Here is a 23024-nt window from a genome sequence, read left to right as displayed (position 1 = left end):
CATATTAATATGCATTAATACATTCAGTGTTATTCACTACAGAACCTAACATCCATATTCTTCTTTATGTTCTGGGTTCACCCAATGAGCAATTGGCTTTTTGCAAACCACAGCCAATAGCATGTCAAGAAGCATTGAAAGAATGTACTTCAGCTTCCCAAACATTTTCTTTCTAAAACCCCTTATAGGCAGATTTTCTGTGACATTTTGGAGTTTTGTTCCCCAGAAAACTCCTGTATGAACCGTGTTTAGATGAGGGCCCACTGTATTGTGAAGCTGTAATAACAGTAATAACCAAACTTTCATTTGGTTAAATTGAACCTAGTTTCAGAAAAGATAATGTTTAAAACTTTTTTTATTTAACAAAAAATAAATGGAACAAGAAAACTTCCATTGACATTTCCAAAATACTTTTTTGCTTTAGCCAATAAATAATTACAGAGGACATCTGATAACTTTGTGGGGTGTTCGACCTTGATCCTGCAGCAGAGGAGCTCTTCCTGCTGTCCTGCTTACAGTAATTGGATTCATCCTGAGGCTTTAATTAGAGACGATCAGGTGGTCCAGACCAGGAGAGGCTGCAGGAGCTTAACGTCCTGAAGGTTCACCTCAACCAAACAGAGCCGTCTGCGGGGCAGTCATCATTTCCTGCGTTTCTGTGTGGCTGTTTGCTGGCCTACATTTCACCACACTACAGTATTGATCTCCATTAGGAGCTCCTCATAAAGAGGAGCTAAAATCAAAGCCATCCGGCTGACAGCAGCGTGAGGCTGCGGCTCAGCGCAGCCCGGCTGTCAGAGCGCAGCTGCAGCTCCAGGAGGTTTGTTTATTAACGAGGGAAACTACAGCAGAGGGAAACCCCACAACTTCCCATGTCCCGGCCCCGGAGCAGCGGCCCCGGAGCAGCGGCCCCGGATAAACACCTCATGGCTGCAACACCAGACAGGGCGAGCAGGAACAAGAGGTGACGTCGTGTTGGATGACAAAAGAATGAGCCGTGCGCCTCGAGACCTTTATTCTGATCACCGGAGTGACGTCACTGTGACCAAAGAATAGGCTGTAGTGGCAACATGGTACCTGCCGACTCAACCTGCACAACAAGCTCCCATGAATGAAGCATTTTATCCCCAGACATGATCGATTCTGCATGTATTTCATAATAATAATGATATTAGGGGTTAATCCTTACCGTACAAGGCATTTCTCGTTATCTGCCCACCCATAGCTTTATTCCTTAATGTCCTTTTGTCGCCTGCGTGGATTATAACAGCTTGTATTATTCAGATGATGCTCTCGTGGCAAGACACGGCGCTCGTGGCATGATTGCATCCAAAGAAGTGGTGTGGGTTCTCTCCTCCGAGCAGATACAAAGGCTGGAACACACACACACTCACACACTCACACCCACCCACACACACACAGAGAGAACCGCACACCTCCGTGTACCGAGCCGCAGAGGGGCACACATCCGTGAAGGCAACTCCCCCCGTCCGCCTCCTCATTGAGGGAGCGCTCTCCCCGCCTCGGGTCCCGCTCACTTACACTGACATTTACATAGGAGGAGGAGACACGGAGCTGAGCCTTTTAACACTGTCACTGCCGCGCTGCGCTGACGGGATATTTATGGGTCATGAGGGGGAGGCGTCACGTTGGAAGAAAACAAGCTAATATGGCAAGCTTTAGATTCAACCTAAAGACTCGTTTCTCCTGTGCAAATGGACACCATCCATATTTTAGATACAGCACTAACATTGACCTTAATCTAGAGAATGAATTAGTAAGCAGTAACAGATCAGGACTTGTTTTCTGATAGTTGGAAGAAAATGGTCGTTTTTCACAAACTGTACAGTTACATAAAAACAAAACCACAAAAGGATACAAAGAAAGATTTCAGCCAAATATGAAGCTTTTAAAACTGTTCTGAAAATGGAAAACAAAATGTTCTGTTTCTGCATATGCTCTTGAACTTCTGGGTTACTGTAGTCAGACAGACAGGCTAAGCCCAGCTAGCACTGAATATTCGTCCTCTGAGTGTTTGCAGTCAAATGTCAAAAGAAGTCGCTTGTGCATCAGATTTACAGGCGTACCAGAAACGGCCAAATACAAAGGTTCCGGACGGAATTTTTGTATGTAATTAATTGTGTTAAAAAACTTAATTTAATCTGTGTAATTAATTAATGAATCAAAATTAATGTATTAAAGTCCTGGCCACAAAAACAAAGGTTTGCTAAGATAGAATTTATTTCCCAGCTCATGAATGGACCAGCACATTCTGCCGTTATATACAAACAACAAGCAGTTCGTAAAAACGTGACAAATAAACAAATGTGTGAGGAGGTGGAAATACATCGATGGAAGAAATGTACTCCAGAGTGAGCTCAGATTCTCCAAATTTAGTTTTCTCTGAATGTGACTAATAATAAAGGTGAATACTCCAGAAAAGATCAAAATGAGCCTTTTATTTAGAAGATCAAATTAACATAATTTCAACATAAAATGTAACCATATACACATAAGAGACAGAAGCCTGAAGCTCAGTGTGGAAGCTCTGCCTCAGAGTGAGCCGTCACATTCCTTACTCTCAGCACTCAGTCTTTCACCTCCCATCCTTCCTCATTCATCCCAGGCCTTCTGGCGGAGAGACTGGTTGACCCTTCAAGAGTCGGGTCTCTGACTTGAACTGTCGTCACGTAACCTGGCTGAGTTCAGACTCACACGCCAGCGCTGCTGCTGGCTGAGGCTCCAGACTCTTACAGTCAGGACTTTCAGCTCCAATTCAATAAAAATCCAAGGAGCTAAAGCATTTTTTAGCACAATACTTTATTTCAGGGGCTCAAAAGTAACTGAACAAGTTTAACAACTGAAAATAAAATGTTAATATCTAATACTTGACAATAAGATATGCTGTATTGAATTCATGAACATCACCAGAGTTTCCTCCTTTGTAATGCTCTGCCAGGCCTTTGCTGTTTGTTTGTGCGCCTTTCTGCATTCTTAAGCTTTTAACAAGTGAAAGACATCATCAATTAGGTTAAGATCAGGTGATGGACTCAGTCTTCAAGATTATTCCATTTCTTTGCTTTAATAAACTTGTGGGTTGTTTTGGGTCATTACCCATCTGTAGTATGAATCAATTTGGCTGCATTTAACTGGATTTCTAAACAACCCAGCATCCATTCAGCTGCTTCTGTTTTCTGTCACATCACCAATAAACACTGGTGTCAAAGTGCCACTGGCAGCCAAGTAAGCCCAGGCCATCACACTGCCTCTGCCATGTTTTACAGATGATGTGGTAGACCTTGGATCAGGAACTGTTCCACGTTTTCTCTTCAAACTCTTTTCTTGGCCTTACTCTGGTAGATGTTGATTTTGATTTCTTCTTTCCAAAGAATGTTCTTCCAGAACTGGGCTATATTTTTTTATGTTTTTTAGATTTTTCTTTACTGTAATCCAATCTAGCTTTTCTTCTCCTTGCAATGAATGCCCTCCAGTCTTCTCTACGCGGTAGACTTGATCCGCCTGCCTCCTGGAGAGTGTTCTTCACTTGGTCGGCTGTTGTGAAGGGGTTTCTCATCACCATGACATTGATTCTGCAATCAGCCATCACTGTTGCTGTTCTGTGGACGTCCAGGTTGTTTTTTTGTGTGTTGCTGAGTTCACAAGTCTTTTCTTTCCTTCTCAGAAATCACCAAACTAAATTTTTGCCAGTCCTAATGTTGTAGTTTCTCAGCTTATGAATGGCTTGTTTCATTGTTGCATTGAGAGCACTTTTAACCACATGTCTGAAAAATCATCACACCTAAAATCAGCTCCAAGCCTTTATCTGTTACATGACTCATAAATTTCCCACATCTGCCCATGAAATAGCCTTTGAGTCAATTGTCCAATTAGTTTTGGCACCTTAAAAAAGAGAGTGGCCCATGTCAAGGAGCTTAAACAACTATAGCCTTCATCCAATGGAACGTTGAATGCCTGCACATTATGTCCATGTCCTTCACATAATTATAACTGAACTATGTTTCAATAAATGTGCAAATACCAAAACATTCGATAGATAGATAGATAGATAGATAGATAGATAGATAGATAGATAGATAGATAAAATGATAAAATCTTTTATGAAGATTTTGAGATGGTACGTCTTTTTCAGCATCCAATCAAATCGGTTTTTGAAGCAGAAATTAACTCCCAGTGGCAAGAGAAGCGACTTCATCATCCATTGCTATTATTTGTGAATTTCACGTGTTTATTTAAGGGCATACCAGAAATGCACAAAATGCAAAAGTTCTGGGTGGAGCCATTGTTTGTAAAATAAATAATTGCATAAAAATTTTTAACTCATTAAAAAGAAAGGACCTTGTAATCCTTGCATCATCTGGGTGAGTTAAAAATACCACCTTGCGTTAAATGGGACACTTTATTCCTTTGAAGATATTTTAAATATGTACAGTTGTAGTCACGAAAATGTCATTTTGAAGCCATTCAGAGGTGCAATCAAAGCATAACTATCTGATTCTCTTTTGAGGAGACTAGAGAGCATAAAGGAGTTTAAATCAACCGTCTGTGTTGCTGTTCATGTCGAAAGAATTAAACACCAAATCTGGCAGGTAATAATATTTACACGACCCCATTTTCCCATCATTTTTAATGATTACCGCTACGTAACCATAACAAACACCCGGGCCCGGCTGGGTTGTTGATCAGAATGAAACCAGAACCAACCTCAAGGTTTAGCTTCCTAAATGAGAGCCTGCTGAGCCACATATGGTGCGCAGATTTGAGGTGAAAACAGTTGCTGCAGAGTGCTTAGAGCACAATGAAGAACTAACCACCTTTGGTTTCATGTGTCAACGGCTGACAACTGTGGAAACATGGAGCAGCCAAAGGAAGACTGTCTATTCTTAGCAAAGCAGCTTCCTAATGCTGAATAATGACTGCATCTGTCAACTCTGATGAGTCACGTAACGGAGGCCCTCAACTATTCATATAAGAAACATAAAAGCTAAAAAGTCTAAAGTTTATGCCTTTACTTTGACTAAACACCAGGTCTAAGCTCTCCTCAGCGATGACTTCACCACACATATAGATGTCTGCGTCTGTAAATAAAAGCAGAGTCTTGAGTCTGGCCAGACGGGTTTCAGGGGGAAACATTAGACGGTTGCGTCATGCAGCCTTGCAGATGCACAGCAGAGGAAGCCCTGAAGAAAAGTGCGCTTCCTCTCTTTGCTTGACAATTGGCTCTGGACTTTAATGCATTTCTGGAACATCCTTCCTTTGTACAGCACCTTTGGCTTCCTATTTTAAATAATGCAGCCACCACTCGGTGTTAAATAAGAAGGCCTTCTTTGGCCTGCAGTCCTCTCTGTAGTTTGATTGAGATGCAGCTCTTTGAGTCTGTACATAAAATGGCATTACGTAACTTAGGAAATGTGGCAGCACTTGGTTCACTGCAGGTCATCTGGGCTCTGAGGGGATAAGGTACAAATGTTTCACTTTATGTTCTGCCTTTGACAGGACAGATGTGATATATGTGTAGAATTAAATAATTTGATGTCAATCAGGTGTTAAGAGTTTTGGTCAAATCAAGTTTGTATCTGAACTGTGCTTTGCAAATCAAAAATATTAATGTTTTATCATGGTCCAGCCACAAACTGTTTTATCAGAATTAACAGACTCACACACAGTTGATGGGAAGTGAAGTGGAAGTAAAATCACTTTTGTTTTGGTGCTCACAGTGGATTGGCGTAAAATCGCAGACAACCAGTTAGAGGCGTCAAACACTTGAGGCTGGAGGTTCACCTTCCAGTAGAACAACCATCCTAAAGATTTTGTGGTGTTAAGCAGAACCTTTCTTCTGCAGGACAGGGTGTGTGTGATAACGTCCAAGGACTTCAGCTCTTTGGACATCTGGCCTCATCTAACTGGACTATATTCTCTTTGTCCTCCACCGTCTTGTTCAAGTCTTCTGTATCAAACTTCAAACAATATTCAACATGCTTTTTCTTCAGCAATAGAGTGTTGTGCGGTGAGTGTGCATAGAAGGCATTACAGTTCAGTACATTACTTATTAATTTAAAGGGGTTAGGAGGTTACTTCTGCTTGTTTCCAGGTCTTTCTGAAGCTCTCTGCTCCTTGACTCTAGAAGTTTTTAACTCCTCTAAAGTAAATCTTTTGAGGGTTACCTGGTTGCAGCTGGTAAAGAGTAAATAGATTTTCCTTTCCTGTATTTCAGCTTCAACATTGCTAGAACATTAATTAATTTTGAAATACTGCTGTAATCTTTGTTTTTAGTGTGATCTGCAACAGTATTTGGATTTATTAAGGTTTCTGTGCTTTTACCCAGTGTAAGTAATACTTGCATTGCAATGCTTTGGTAATGAGAGAAGACAAGAAATGTATATCAAACACTTGACCCCACCAGGTTTTCCTATAACACACATAATTTGAGCTCACTTTTATTTAGTTGAATGAGCTGATCAAAACTCTGGCATTGGCACAAGTAGTAACCAACACAAAAGACCAGAGTTTAGTGACGGGAATTTTACACCAAGTATGCAAATCCTTAAAAAAAGCGAACATCCTGCCAACAGAGTGGGGCCTGCTGCCTCTTTCTGGCTGTTTTATACGAGAGTGAAAGAGAATCTGTCAGCAGATGCCAAGTAGCAGAGAGGTCGACAGAGTCAGTCTCCTGCAGTTGGTATTGTCTGACAGCACCGTTTGGCAAGTGTGTGCAAACAAAACCTTCTATTCATCGATGCCTCTGGAGCCCCATCTGGAGCCATATGCAATATGAGTAATGGAGATTGAAAAGAAAAGGGAAAGAAAGAACCTGTGTGACACCGTCCTAAATTTTGATGAACAGGAACTTTGGATCGTTATGTCAAGAGAAATGAGAAACGTTGAATGTAAAGGTGAGCCATGGCAGGCAGGGGGCATTCTGATGGTCTCTGCAGCAAACTCTGGAATAATGATGGTCTCCCACTTTCATAAATCCAGCCTTATTGCAAATCTCTTTCCACCTATTCTGAGACATGCCCCCAGCAGGTTTCCAGATAACTACACTCTTAGTTATTAGCAAAGGTGAAAGTTAGTTTGAGGGCACAGAACGTCTGGTGTAATGCAGTACTCTTCATCAGAGCTGGAACAGAAGAAGTGGGGAGGTGATAATTAGATCTGTCACTCTGCTTTAATATCTCAGAGAACGGCTTGGCCTTGGGCTGGCTTGTTGCAAAGAAATGCCTTATTGTCTCTGGTGCAGAGGAACCAAAAATACCATTTCAGCCTGTTGCAAAATGTGTTGGTGAGGAGTGATGGCTTTCAGCAGAGTTGCTGTGGAGGGATACCAACGAGCTGCTGTTTTCAGTTAAACTGAGTAGGAGATGTTATGTGATTCACACAGTTTCTCCTGATGCATACAGATTCTTTATGTACTGATTACAAGGAGATGAAAGTGTATTGAGGGTTTTAACATGAAGCAATGCAGTCAAGTTTAGTTTGTCATTCCAACTGGTCAATCTAACACTAGAGGGAGAAATGGTTTGTGGTATTTTTCCAAAGACAAAAGACAAATCTTACAACTGCTAAAATCTGTCGCCACTCCATTTTTGTTTATATTTCTAGAAGAAGAAAGTTGCGGTCAGTGTCTTCTGATGAAAGAGAGCACAAAGCTCAGCCAATTAGGAGAGACACAGGAAAACCTTGATTTATAAAAAAAATCATAGACACTAAACCTAAATAATTTTGCTGAAAAGTAAATATTTGAGTAAAATCAGATTTTGACCTTCATCATCTACAATACAGACCAAAAGTCTGAAAAACACAGTTTCTAGTATTTGTGTGGAGACTAAATTATTCAGTTCAATCTATTTTGACATATAAGCATTTTAAGCTACCACAAAATAATACCAAAGTACTGTCCATAACCAGCTGTTCTGTGCTGTGAAACATACTGGATGTCCAGTGTTTCCTGGAAGCAATCTGGGTTTGTTCTGAACTCAGCATAAGTTAATTTTATCAGTGCCAGTTGCAGCAACTGGGAATTGGATTGCCGAACCATCTGCTGGTGTCACTGAATCCACACACCCCAACGCCTCGCAGCTCTTTTCAGCTTCAGGAACCAAACTACCTCAGACTACTTATCTTCTGATGCCACTGAGAGACTTCATAATGTGGCGATTTTGGGATGGATGATGGCCTGTAGGCTTGTATTCAAGCACTGAGTGGAAGCATTTCGGTTTTGAAAATGTCCCAGTGGGACGAGGCCTTGGGACAGACTGGATTCCTGGGAATCTTTGTAGTCCCCCAGATGAGCTGTAGCAGGTAACGGGGCCAGTGGGGGTCTGTTGAGTCTTTTGATGCATCGACTTCCTCTGGCCCCTGCTGATTGTGCCTGGAACTCAGCGTACGTCTTTGCTAGCTAGTGACGGGAACTTGTTACTCATGAGCAGGAATGGTGTTTTCCCATGCATCAAGCTGACCTCACTCCGACACAGCGAAGGGGGAGTTCATGCCATCATCCCCATCTGTACGGCCAACTTTATGAAGAACATGAACTAAACTTTATAAAATAGTTTTGATGTTGAAGTTTGTACCAACGTGGCGCAGTGTTTCATTCTCCAGCCATAAAGTGACTAAAAACATGTGTCCAAGAAACATTTTATGAGCAAAGTCATTGTTTCCTGTATCTCCGGCCTCTTTCAGGCGGGAGTACATGTGGTTGTAATTCCTCCCGGAGCAGATCTCTGAGACTTTTAAACTGCAATTCCGATCATGATGGGTGTTTATTGTTCGTTACATTAGATTTATCCGGGGCAGCTGTTGCGTGGGAAAACAAATGAATGCGTTTGCATGGATTTTTTGCTGCCATCAATCAGCGGCCCTGCAGCTTAAGTGGTTTATGAAGCACAACCTGTGCGTACGGTGAATCCTTCTCGGCTCTCATTGGCTCCTGTCATGTTTGGCAGAAGAATACTTTCAGACACAAAGACTGATTACTGGAGCATTCTTTTATTCATTTTTGTGACTCTCACCTCTTATTCCTCTCATTCATCACACTTACAATCTGTGCTGGCCTGGGTTTTCATGTTGTGTTTAGATCTTTCAGGCCCTGAAATGAGATTAAAGGAAAGTTCTCAACCGCTCCGTCCCAAAGACCAGACAGCACCAATGAAAACTCATGTTTCATGTATGCTCCAAAACAAGAGTGTCTTAATTAGACACAAGAGAGGCCACCAAAGGTTTTAACTGCAGCTAATCTGTTGATCTTCTCATTTGAGAGCATAACTGAGATAAGCAGATTGAGGTGTTTTTTTAGAGGACATGTTTTTCCCTTTTTCCCAAAGCTCTGATGCATGTATGAAAATGGAAAAACACATGAAGATGTCTGATTCTTTGTTATGCAGGACTGGAAGAAAAGAAGAGTCACAGGATTCAGTCAAGATCAGAAAGGTTCAAGAAAAATCTGAAGTTAAAGTCGAGAAGAGCATGATAAACTTAAGTGAGAAGTACTTAAAGTCTTCCATTTTAGACTGAAAAACAGAAACACATCCTCAAGTAGAGGAGTTTAAGTAACTCTGTGTTTTGTTCAGAAATGAGAGAAAAATGAAGCTGGAAATCAGTAGGTGGATTAGTGTGACCTGCAGTGAAGCGAGCGCTGTACTGATCTCTCACGGTGAAGAGAAAGCTTAATTGAAAGGTGAAACTCTCAGTTTACCTGTCACGATGTGTTTCTACATCAGTGGTTACAAGCTCTGGATAGTGACTGAAAGAACAAGATTCCAGAAAAGAGTTTCCTCCACAAGCTTCTCCAGAGGAAGACCCAGGACGCGCTGGAGGGACGATGTTTCTCAGCTGGGTGGGAACTCCTTGTGATTCCTCCAGGGGAGCTGGACCAAGTGGGAGAGGGAGAACTGGGTCTCTCTCCTTTAGCTACGGCCCCAGCGACCCTACCCATTATCTGCTGACTATTCGGCAGATAATTGATGGATGGACAGATGGAAAATAATGCCTTCAAAACGTTCCTTCAAATTCAAAGAGCATGCATTGCTCATAGGAATGACAAAATCTCCCAACACTTCCATCTGAGACTCTACAGGCCTCAGTTAGAATGTTGGATGTTTTCATGACAGGAATATCAGAAAATAATTGAGCAAGTATGACTTCTTTGAAGAGGGATGAAGGGGAAAGCTATTTCATTCTGAAAAGCGCAGACCAGCACAGGTCACTTCTGAAATCAGTGCAAGATTTTTGAGACTTTTTGTCAGATGAAATCAAAGTAGAAATGTTTGTTTGGCCATATTGCACAGAATCATGTTTAGAGACAAAACAAACCAGCATACCGCTACAAACACCTCTAATCAGCTTTCAAGCACGGCAGTGTGCGGCTGATGATCTGGACATCAGCCAGAGCTGGTGTCCAGATCTGCAGGGAGCTGGTGACCCTGCAGTCACCGAGTCGACCATGAACTCCTCTGTAGTTCAGAGGATTTCAGAGTCAAATGAGAGTCCATCTGCCCAACGATTGGGAAGGTTTTTAAAAATATATTTAAAAAACAAAAAATGGTTTCAGCCAGGAACTGTTAAACTGCTGTTAAGACAGGCAGTTCAGAAATGCAACCTAGCTGAGCAAAATGTCCGCTGCTCACCAAGCACAGGGCGACAGAGAGAAAAGAAATCATGTTAACGGGACAAAATCTCCTGAAGAACTGAAAAAACTGGATGAAATGACAAAACTGACTAAGAGTGAAATGCAGTCTGCTAATGAAAGTGTTCCTTAGTGAATCTGCTCCTTGAAGGAAACGCCTTCAACTGACCCAGCATGAATTAAAAAGTACCAACATTTACTCGATAAATCCATTCTGCAGCAGTAGCACACTTACAGTATTCTATTAATCTACAGACAAAAGAAAAATTCAGTAGTTCAGGCTCAACAATTCTAGAAAACTAATCTTTGGGAAGAAAAAAGTTTCTGTCATTTTTTTAATAAACAACCAAAGTGTCTCTGCTGACACCAGAAGTCGTTTCCACAGACTCACTATAAATAATCAGGACGTTTCAAGGACAATCAGAAGAGACACACGATGATCTTGTTTCCATTTCCGCTGCTGATTTCCTGCAGCACTTCCTGGAGAGAAGTCCAGTTGCTGATGGTCATGCATTAATAAGCATGACGACTTTCAGGAAATTCCTGAAAAAAGATGAAATACAAGCAAAAAGTGAACATGGCAACTGAGAATAAACTGCAGCTATGTATATTCCAACTTGTTGGCTAATCTGTCAGCCAGGCGGAGAAAATACCTTTGAATAATTTTTCAGATATTAATCATCTTAAACATCCGGTGGTGTGATGAACCTAAAACTGGACTCCTGCTCCAGTGGGAGGAAAAAGGAGGAAGCTTCCAAATCTGACAGCAACATCCCAACTCTGAAGAACGGTGGTGGCAGCATCATGGTGTGTGGGTGTTTGGTTGCAAGAAGGACATCTGCACTCCATAGATTAGATGGAAACATTAAGAAGGAAGACTTTGTGGAAATATTGCAGAATCATCTCAAGATTTAAACAAGGAAGTTAAAGCATGGACAAGAATGACTTTTCCAAATTCCAGATCACCTGACTGGCGACAAAGTGGCTTCAAAACAACTAAGTTATTATTTCTGGAAGGAATCAAAAAAAATATTTGACTCCAGTCAATGTAATTTTACCAAATACTAAGGAAATGTATGTACATGTTTACAGTTAAGAGGCATGAAATAAGATGCTAAAACAATTGTTTTCCAGTAATTTTATGACTTTCTTTTGGTAATATTGTCTTCATTCTATTAATATCATGACTGTCATGATATATAACTTTATTCTCAAAAATATTTTAAACATCTCGTAATCTGGTCCTAGTTCTCTAGGGTACAACAGGACATTATTAATATACCCTGCATGTCATGTAAACAAGCCAACAAACATCTTTTTCTTTTTTACTTTTGTGAAAAATTTAAAGCAGCAAAATAAAAGGCAGTACATGAAAAAAACATGTCAGGAAAGCTTAAGATAAGAACACTGAAGGCTTCCTTTTATATTTCTTTGATTTTCTCTCTTTCTTACTTCTATTTAATCCCTTAAACATCCACTGTCATCCCACAACATCCCTAAGAAGCTCACATGACTGTGCCGAGGCCACTGCTAGTGGCAGATGGTGAAGGAGGGATGAAAATTCACCCAAATAAATATGTAATCCCCTCCTCACATGGACCCAAGCACAATGCTCAGATTATCCTATCGGATGGCGAACAGCAGTTCTGCAGATCAGCAGGCTGTGCAGGGAGAGTCCTCCCTCTGTGGGATCGGGAAATGTTTTCAAAGCATGTCTGTGTGTTTGAGTTTCTGCACGTTAGAAATAAATCAAAAAAATTTAACTCATTATATTCTTTAAACTTTGAAAAATACAAAGTGGAATTCATTACGGAAATTCTGTATTAACACAATAATATAACGATAGATTTAGCCTCTTATTTGATGGTCTTTCTGGTAATTTTGTAACTGAAATAGAATTTATGATCCTCCAATTCAAAAGGTAAAATAAATGTTATAGTTCAGACATTCCAAGATTCCTCAAAAAGTCGTTGTGGATGATGATGCTGTAGGCAGGAAGGATCTCCAGTAGCAATCAGTCTTGTGAAAAATCTAAGAAGACCTCTGACTGAAGACTTGCTTTATGACAGACTCATGAACATCACGACATGCTAACAGCTCAACTTCTGGGCAGCAGAGATGATATTCTGCAGATTCCCACAATAACATGTCCTGGATGACACCATCAGTTGTTGGTAAGCTCTGCTAATCCACCCTGTTTGCTTTTGCCGCTCCTCTGTAAATCTCTGTCTAGTTAGGAAGCCGAGCAGAGAGATGCTGGAGTAGGGGATGTGGTCCTTTCCCATCATGACAGGCAGAAGAGAAAGTTTGAACTTCCTCTTTCTCTCTCTGCTCTGCATCCATGAAGCCCCCTTTTGAACTCCTGTGGGATTTGGGGTCATAGTTCAGGTGTTATTGAAGGTTTGGAAATGCTAATCAGCTGCTCGCTCAATTTGTTGTTATGGTTAGGGATTGTAACAACTGTCCAAAACTAAAAAAGCAAGAGCAAAAATCCATCCATCTTGATAGCATCCAAAACCAGAGGGAATAATAGTCCAAACAAAATAACACCTTCAAATCAGAACTAACAGAGTTACTCCAACATCCTGCCATTTATCATGTATGATGTCAGAGCAAGCAGCTGCGGTGGTGTGGCTTATGACAGCTTTGTGTGAAAGAGGAACCAGCATCCCTCTGTTTGTATAGAGTTTATAACCGGAGATGAAGTTACCTCACCACCTCTAATTATCACAGAGAGACAGCAGCAATAAAGTTTATCACAACGTAAAGTCCAAGTCAACAATTCCTTGTCACACCTTGTGGTAAATTCTATTGGTACTCATAACTGCTGGTGTAGTTCTGCTTTCTGTGTGTCTTAAACTTGGACTTAAGGTTTTATCATGATATCTTAGTATTATTGTGATAGCAATAAAAGTAGCAATAAGAACTATTTATTATATCATTTTTATTTATTTATTTATTTATTTTTCTCCGAAGAATTTTTGTGGCGCTAGTGGCTCGTATTTTTTAGACAGTAGGCAGACGGGAAGGAAGGTGAGGAGAAGGGGGAAGACATGCCGCAAAGGTCGTCGGGACCGGGAGTCGAACCTGCGACGTCCGCGTCGAGGACTAAGGCCTCCAAACGTGGGGCGTGCTAACCCCCTGCGCCACCACAGCACGCCCCATTATATCATTTTTAGGTATGACTGTGACTGTGTGCCATAGCACCAATAATCCCATAAACTAAAATAACATTCCCATTTGTAATTCACTACTTTAGGGTACCAGTCCCGTAAAGAAGTGCAACTTACATCAGTAAACTGCTCATGGTAACTTCTTTTTTTCAAATGTGTTGGTATCTATCACTGCTTTTGTTGAACAGTGTAAAAAGAATAATAAATACCACAATGTATGTTTGTTGAGTGGACCCATATGAAGCAGGAGGAAGTAGAAATGTCAAGTAGAATTCTTGTGAATTTAATTGAAAAGATGAATAAACTTACAAAAGTCACAAGGAGCAGGGGCAGAACATATACCATAAATCCAAGGGGTAAAAAAACACTGGATAGTGAGGGAAAATAACGGAGAAGAGATGGGAGGAACCAGCAAAGAGTGACTGAGAAAGAGGTGCTCAAGTACTGGGAGGTGGAATGCTGAAACAAAGGACCTGGGCTGATTAGCTGACTGCAGATGTGAGAGGAGAGAGAGAGTTCACGGGGGACTAGGAATGAATCTATCAGTAAACCAAACTAACTAATACAACCAGAGTAACTTAGAATAATCAGACACAATAAATAAACAACAAGATCCTAACAATAAAACTATCAATCCAGAGAGAAAGGATAGTTCTGGGGAAATTTTAACATCATTAATTGGATTTTATCATGACAATGATCAATTAAAATCTGATCACTTTAAGAAATTTATCATGATAAATGAGACCCCTAGTGTGTCTTCAACATGAGTCGCCTGTAAATCCTACAGTTTTAGTTTGATAAATTACTGATATACAAAGAGACCAGACTGGAGTTGGGATTAAATGAAAATATTTTCTGTTTTACTTCTAACTGCATGAAGCAGATTTAGACAGAACTTCTCTGAGAATTTACTTTTGAATCAAATTCTATCCAACAAACTTTTTGTTTGTTTGTTTTATAATGAACTGGACTGAATCGAATGAAAAATGAAACAAAATGGACCCTAAATTATTTGGTGTATGATTTCTTTACATATGTAAATAAATATGAATACGGAACAGGACTGAATTTTGAAATTTCCACTGATGTAAAAGGACAGAAAAATAAGGCGCAGAAAAAAGTTCCTTTGTAATGAAACCTTTATGAACTTCAGATTTTGTTCTCATTATCTTATTTAGTGTTAACAGTTCTCTAACTGTTTGCAACAAAATGTAAATGGGAGTATTACTGTTAATTTGAAAATAATCACCCCATTGTTGTGAGGTTCTCAGTGTTAGCGTGAAACAAAGTGTTGCCTTTCATGCTGATCGACTTGCCAAATTTTATAACTTTCCCTCCAACAACTTCTCTTTTTTTAATAAGAACTATAAATATGCCTGACAGGCTCCTTTTGAAACCTAAAAAAGTTTATTTCTTGGTGGTCTGCACCGAACGCAAAGCAGAAATAAAACAACATTCTGTTTCTGTTTAATGTTAATATCTTACTTCAGGTTACATAAGGACAGAGTCTTTGTTGTGTCAGTTTGCTTTCCAACCACAGCAGCCATTTCATCTGATGAAGTCCTTGTGAGTGATGCTGATTAATCTAATGCGAATTAAGCTCTTACCGGGTTTAAGACGTTCTTTCAGAATTATGTAAAAATGATATTAATTAAATTTTGTGCATTGAATTATCAGATTCTATCCAGGTAAAAACTTTAATTGTAACCCTAAAACCTTAATTTCAGAAAAAGAAATTCATATTTTTCAAGAGAATTGATTGGTTGATGTTTTCCAGAGTTGGTTACCACAGTAACCAGCCCAGCTAGGAAATATACCTAAGGTTAGCATCACTGTGCCTCTAGTCTTGGTTCTTGGTTCAAGAATCACTGCAGGTTCTTAGTGATCAGACTCTGATTGGCTGATCACACAGGATCCAAACCAAGCCTCCACTTTAAATTTCCTTTCTTCTGGGACATAAGAAGAAAGGAAACAGACTCTTCATTAAAAACCCTTAAATACCTGCAGCATGCAAGACAATCTGAAGGTGTTTGACTCAAAATTTTCCCAGGGCCACCAGTAAGGGCGAATGGCACACACCTCCAGATTGCACCTATGGGTAGGTGTTCTGAAAGAAAGTAGGAGCAGAGGGTCATGGGAGCAGTTTCCTTTTGTCAGGCTAGCAAAGGAAATCTGCTGACCTAGTGATGACAAGTGAGGAGCAGGAAGGTAAAGCTGTTGCTGACGTGGGTTCATGACATCATTAAGAATCGGTTCTGGATTAAACAAAACCAGCTTCCACGTTTATTTAGTAGGAGTCTCAATAATCTGTTCTCATGTGTCCATGACTCATTCTGATTAAATATACAGATGTTCTACACAAGATTCCTGTAATTTTGTCCATGTTGTATAATCTACACACTGGGCATTTAAAGAAACAGGCGGACCAACAATAACATGGTCTTCACTCAGTAGCAGCCGGACAGGAAGAAGGGAAGACACGGGTCCGGTTTGCTTTTCTTCTGGAGTCAGACCTTTTGTAAAACCTGCATCAGAAGTCCAGAAAATCTAAACACAGTCAAAGCTGTGTCCTCCATTTGAACTTGAAGAATTAAAAGAGGCAGTACCATAATTTCCCGACATTTGCATGACTCACCTTGGAAGACGGATCTGGCTGTGTATGCACAAAACCACAAGATTACAATTCCAGCAGACTTAATTTTTCCTCTTCCAGAACACAAACCAGGCTGCTTGTTCTGATGACAAAGCACCATTAAAACATGCATCTATCACTGTGTGCACAACAGGCAATATTCCCCTCTTCATAGAGGGAAAGTCAATATATTCACAAGCTTGCATGACAGCTGCAATAGCTGAGACAAAGAAGGTGCTCAGATTCTGTCCTGGTTACCGTCAAGGAAGAGAAAGAAGACAAATTCTGTCCCCAAAACAAGAAACAAATACATTTATCAACATTTCACTGCTGCAGGAATAAAACTCTGCACTTTATCAATGTCATCGAATACTTCAGAGACAGACAAACTTTAATATAGCAGGTTGTTTTCAAGAGCACAACAATGCATCATCATCACTAAGACACCCTTAAGCTGCTCGCGGCGCATTAATAACAATTCTGTGATAGCTGCTCGCCTTTGTGTCAGTTTATATAAAGATGACACATCGTCTAACCTGATGAGCTCATGAAGCACAGACAGTCGTCTGCTTTTTATTTCTGTTGGTGCAGACTGAGCGGAGCGCTGCGGAACATCGCCTGAGGAGCCTGAATCCTCGAAGGAGTGGCGCTGTGCCTGCAACACCTCACTGTGTTTGTGCTTCTTATTTAGGCAGGTGTTAAAGATGCTGGAGCTCCAGAGGCAGCGAGCTGCACCGCTGCTCTCTACTTACATAACAGAAAGCAAACGGAGGTCAAGGAGCTGAAGAACATGGAGGAAATTCTTTCAAATATGACTTCACTCTAACAACAGATCTTTGAAATATGGTTTATGGTCCCCTAATTTCAAAACCAACAGACTAATTTTATTTAATGATCTCCAAAAATGCATGTGCTTAGTTCTCATTAGGCTACATCTGAACTTCCTGTGACTAAAAGTTTCCTGCTACGCACAAACTCTGAAGATCATTAATATAACACAAGTATTAATCTCTTCAGGACAAAAATGTTTCAATGACTTTACATTTCGCTCCAATCAACGTAAATGGCAAAATGAGCTCTGAACAGAATTGGCTCGATGTCTGCCAGAATTATGATTATGAACATATTTCAGGTGTTCTCTCTCTGATTCTAGATATTGTCCTTTAACGTGACCTGAGGAATGAAGCGTTCCTAATCACACTCATAAATTCAGCATTAGGAGCAGGAGACACAAGAAAACTGCAAGAACTGGAAAAATATACACAAAAAAGATAAAACTATCACGGAGAAATGATTTATGAGCTTTGTAAAAGGATATATGTAGCAGTTTCTTCTGCACTGTGAAGAGTTGTATGATCTATAACAAGCGATGGAATTTTTTTGGACGCCTGAAGTCTAGTTTTTATAGCTTCAGCTTTGATATTTCATTAAAAGACAAATTGCAAAATGAAAACATTTTTATTAAGAAACATCAAATTTATGTCGAGTTCTCCGGTGAGTCGTCTTTCCATCTTAACTCCGACGTCCTGAAGTTTCCCTGTGATGAGTTTTGAAGCTGCTCTTAATACTTAACAGTTTTCTTAGGCAAAGTTTGGAGGAATTTGCTGCTCATTTCTGTCAAATGAGCAGCAACATTTTAGTCTGTCTGTATAATTAACTTCATCTTTGGTTTGGCGTGTCGTGTTTGTGTATTTTTTTATGCAGGAGTCTGTGCTGGTATGAGGGAACTGTACGCCCTTGAGATGCCCTTGTAGTAACATCAGGAATCCACTGCCAGCCGTCACTAATGAAAACGTGGCGATGTTCAGCTGAGACTCGTGTCTCTGTCCAACTGAGCTGTGTCACAATGCAGTGAAGCAAAACCTCCATGAACAATAAAACATTTTTCACAGCTACATCTTCTACCTGATATTGGTGCCATAAAATGATTTCAATGGAAAGCAGCTGAACTACGTTTAATTCCTGATAGTATAGTGAAACATATAGAATTGGACATTTTCTAATCTTTTGTTGCACTTTAACTTGACTGCCGGGTCAAATTGACCCAAACAGTATCTATGTAAAAAGTAGACGCAGGGGGGATTACAAATGTGTAAACTGGATACATTTTCAATTTATATGTAGAGTGCACCTATTAAGACAAGTAGAGAAAGTTTCATGCAAAAAAATTACTTCCAACTATTTAAAAAAAAAATTAACTTTAAATGGGTCAATTTGACCCACAACACAACAGGAGGGTTAATTTAAATGTTGTATTTTTTTTTTTGTCTGTTTGATTTGCAAGTGATGACTTTAAACTTTTCTTCAGTTCTACGTCTCATCAGAATGAATCACATGTTGTCTGACTGTTGCCTCACTTGATACTGAACAGGCACCATGAACCTGATGTGGCCAAAATTTAAATGGCCATTGCTTGATTTTTCCATATATTTGATTTTTTTTCTACATTCAATCAGTTTTCATCCGTGTTCAGATTTTCCACTCATATGGAGCATTTCTGCAAGGTCCAGCCCTCATCTTCATCAAACTGACCACAGCTATCCATCATATTAAATTACATTTCCTTGTTGGCAAGTTCTGCTGTGAAATGATGAAAGCATAACTTTTTTTTCTACAAATCTATTACTAATATTAAGTTTTTATTTAATTTATTGCACTTAAAGAATATTCCGTTCTATAAACATCTGGAGTTGGCCTGCTGGGTTTTATCAGGGCTGATATGATGTGTTTGATCAGCCTTCACATTCAGGTGACATGAACCCCTTTAGAGAATCTATGGAAACTAAATTTTCAATATTCCATTTATTCAGTTATACACTTGACAGAATCATAGCAAAGAACTACAATTTTATTATTATTTTTTGGTATTCTGTCTACCCCCCCTCTCGCCCGAAACGTTCGCTGGAGATAGGCACCACTAGGAACCAGGGTGTGTGTATGTATGTACACACACATACATACACACACACTCCTACATCCATACATGGATACATGTATGGATGTATGTATACATCCATACATACATACATACGTATGTATGTATGGATGGATGTATGGATGTATGTATGGATGTATGTATGTATGTATGTATGTATGTATGTATGTATGTATGTATGGATGGATGGATGGATGGATGGATGGATGGATGGATGGATGGATGGATGGATGGTTGGTTGGTTGGTTGATTGGTTGGTAATGGAGCAGTCAGAATCATTATCTGAGTGCAAAAAAGAATGAAAACAAATTTAGTTCCACAAGTGGAACATTACAGCTTTTGATATAAAGTTGATATGATATACAGTATGTTACATCTAATGAGTTTGTTTTAAATGTAATGGAATTTTACACTGAAAAGGTAGGGAGAGAGAGAGAGAAAAGAGAAAGAGAAAAGAGGCGGGGCAAAAAGTTAGAAGAGAAAGAGAGAGATAAGAACAGAGGAGAGAATGAAAAATAGAGAGAACACAAGAAAACAAACATCATATAGTCTGTTACACCTGCAGAAAGATGTCAACAAACACAAAAAAGCCTTTGGTACTAATTAAAACAAAATGTATTTAGTAGTAAACGCAGAGTGTATCTGTGAACACCTGAATCCATACCTGAGGGAACATCTGGGCACAAACAGCAGCTAAAAGTTTGCAGGAAATGTTTTTGGTGTATTTGAGGAAAGATGATGATTTCTCTAAAGGTAGTTGTAGTCATGATGTAGTTGGTCTATGTGTGTATTAGTGTGTGTTGAGAAGCTCAGATCTCAGATTGGGGGTGGGGGGGAGAGTACTCTACCCCAGATCTAACCAATCACAGCTCACCATCAGCCCGAACAGAATCACATCCTGGTCTTTTCTTCGCCACTCTAATGCCGGTGACGTCACCTGCTCCCCTTTCCGACCTCCTGATGGCTCTCTTTATCATGGCAACCATCACCATGGGAACTGTTGCACACATTACGGGTGGTCGTCAAGGCAACCTGCTTGAATAATCATGCCTCTTGTCTCGTGCTCCTCTTTGCCTCCCCCCTCCGCCTGACATACTTGTTCCTGTGCTGTGTTCCTGCTCATTGAGAGGATGGAAAAGGGCAAACCGTGTACTTATGTTGATCACTCCACTGACAGCTCACATTTAATACGTTCCCAAAGGCCCCGCTACCCTCTGCTACACAAATACAACAGCTGGCTTAAGATGGGGAAGGTGGAGGTGGATTTTTGTTCTGCCTCTTATGTGATCAGAGAAGGCAGGGAGCAGAGTGAGTGTGCAGGGATAATACGTCAGGCTGCTCTGCTTTGGATTAAAGCACTCTGATGAACCATTTTCCATTAACATGCTCTTTGTAGTTGTAAACACCTGTTGTACTTCATTACTTCTCCCCATGCGGAGTCAGACCACGTTGCCAAGCATTCACAATTACCTTAAGCAATAGAAACACCATCTGCATTGTGTCCGGAGTGACCGGTCATCAGCAGGGATGTGTTTGTTTCCAACAGACACGTCTAATGGCCAATGTCTCAGTTTAAAACAGCATGTGTTAAATATGCATTTACACCTGTCTGTGTAAAAACAGAACACTCTTGTCAACAATTACTTTCTTTCTTGCTAGATTATCTCAAAATGTTTTCCTTGAACATTGATGAAAGAAGCTGTACCATCAGCAGAAAAACATTTTTTACTTCTATAAGCATCAACCCAATATGCTGGGCTTTAAAAAATATATATTTCTCTTATCGGAAACATCTTTTTAAAAATTTAATTTGGCTAATTTCAGATTCACTACAACCCAGCCTTTCACCCAGTGACCTGTGGAGGCCGGCACCATCTCCAATACAACGCTGCATGGACAAGCAGGTACAAATAATAGATGGATGGACATTCACCATGTTAAAAAGTTAAAGGAAGTCTCACCTTTGCTTTTAGAGATGAACATTTATTTGACATGCAGCCATAGCAATAAGGTGTTGGTTTTACAACTGGGAGCAGCTGATTATCATTCAAAAAACAACAATAACAGCTGGAGTTATTATATATCCCAGAGCAGCTGATCAGAAGGCTTCATGGATGCAGAGCACAAGTTCAAACCATGACAAGGACCATATCCCCTACTCCAACATCATATCCCCTATTCCAACATCATATCCCCTACTCCAACATCATATCCCCTACTCCAACATCATATCTCCTCCTCTAACCAGTGCCTGACCAGTGCTGTTTAAACTACTGTGAGTTTACAAATGTGAAAAAAATCTATCATCACCAAACAGCAGCAAAAATGTTGTGATTTTCTTTTGTGTTTTGACATTATAAGAACAACACGGCAGTGATTTTTAAGGTTTAAATGCAAGACATATGGATCAGTGTGACGGGGCTTGAGTTCGTCCAAAGACCCTTTTCTGCACCATCCGTCTACTCCATTCATCAGTTGCATGATGATCCTATGTGTAAAATTATGACTGCTGTCAGATTCAAGCCTGAAACCCAGAGGGAGGGGTGCACAAGTCCGGTCCTCGAGAACCACCGTCCTGATACATCTTTACTCCAGCAGACCGGGAACAAAAGGCTGAATTCCCTCACCAGCAGTCATTCAGCTCTGAACAGGCCTGGTAACGAGATATTCATTTGGTTCAGGTGTGTTGGAGCAGGATGCATCTGAAAGCTGCAGGATGGTAGCTCTGGAGGACTGGACCTGCCCCTGTCCAGAGGTGTCATGTCTGAGCTCCTGTTCATATGACCAAACCAAGCTTGAGTTTGTTAGAATCATAAACCATCATGATCTCCACAGAGGACTGCTGCTTCCAGATCACAGTGGTTGGTTTTGATTTTCTTTTATACATTTTCATTCAATATTTCATATCTTGGTGGCCATGCTATCATCCACTTCATGATTATTTCTTCAAGACTTCAATTTACTGAAATAACGTCTTGCTTCTGCGCCTCTTTGTTAATTTATCATTCTTATAAAAGATTGTTTTAGTTTGCAGTAACTTGTTTCCAAGTCAACACCTTCCCAGTTCTGCTGCCTCCTGACCCGCCATCCGGCCCGCCTCCTGCAACCCGGTCCGGTCCGGGAGCTGTTCTTCAGCACCACCGGAGCTGATCCCAGAGCCGCGGCAACAAAATGGAGTAACCCGGCCGCAAATATCCCCTCTGAGCTTTAAATATACGGTTTATGTCTCCCCACTGCCTCCAGCGTGCAGCGGTTCAGCCTCCAGTCACTGACCTTTCCCGGAGTTCCGCAGCCTGTGGAAACCCTGCTGCTGGGATCTCTGCAGCGCCGACAGTCCCGACACGTTGTTCCCCATGGCGGGATGCTGGAGAACTCCCAGTTAACGATCCGACCGATGATGGCAGAAGTAAAACCATGAACTCTCCTCTTTACACTCAGACATGCAGTAGCGCCTCAGTTTTCATCCAACCACGGAAGCGGGAAAGACGCACAGGTGCACGCAGAGTGAGCGGATAAAACGTGAGCAGAGTTGACTTTGATCAGACAGATTTGATGCTTCTGTAATCCGCGGCAGAGAGCGAAGGCTGGCTGTGTTTTAAAACATGATCGCATAAAAGCAGCTCAAACATTTTCCATAAA

General features: G+C 40.6%; 1 protein-coding gene across 2 annotated transcripts in view; it reads right to left on the bottom strand.

The window, feature by feature from the left end:
- neurl1aa (neuralized E3 ubiquitin protein ligase 1Aa) overlaps positions 1 to 22933 on the bottom strand; it is a 64269-nt gene extending 41336 nt beyond the window's left edge. Inside the window, exon 1 of one of the 2 annotated variants that reach the window (XM_032563533.1) lies at positions 22659 to 22933. In XM_032563533.1, the coding sequence (XP_032419424.1) occupies positions 22659 to 22740 (82 nt within the window). In that variant the 5' untranslated portion in view covers positions 22741 to 22933. Of the gene's footprint in view, positions 1 to 1189; positions 1529 to 22658 lie in introns of those variants that run through there. The other variant, XM_032563534.1, reaches the window with a different exon arrangement.
- Positions 22934 to 23024: the final 91 nt, after the last annotated feature.

The sequence above is a fragment of the Xiphophorus hellerii genome, chromosome 5, assembly GCF_003331165.1.
Source record: "Xiphophorus hellerii strain 12219 chromosome 5, Xiphophorus_hellerii-4.1, whole genome shotgun sequence".
NCBI classification, from domain to species: domain Eukaryota; kingdom Metazoa; phylum Chordata; class Actinopteri; order Cyprinodontiformes; family Poeciliidae; genus Xiphophorus; species Xiphophorus hellerii.
The sequence above is the reverse complement of the archived record's forward strand: the minus strand, read 5'-3'. Positions and strand labels throughout refer to the sequence as shown.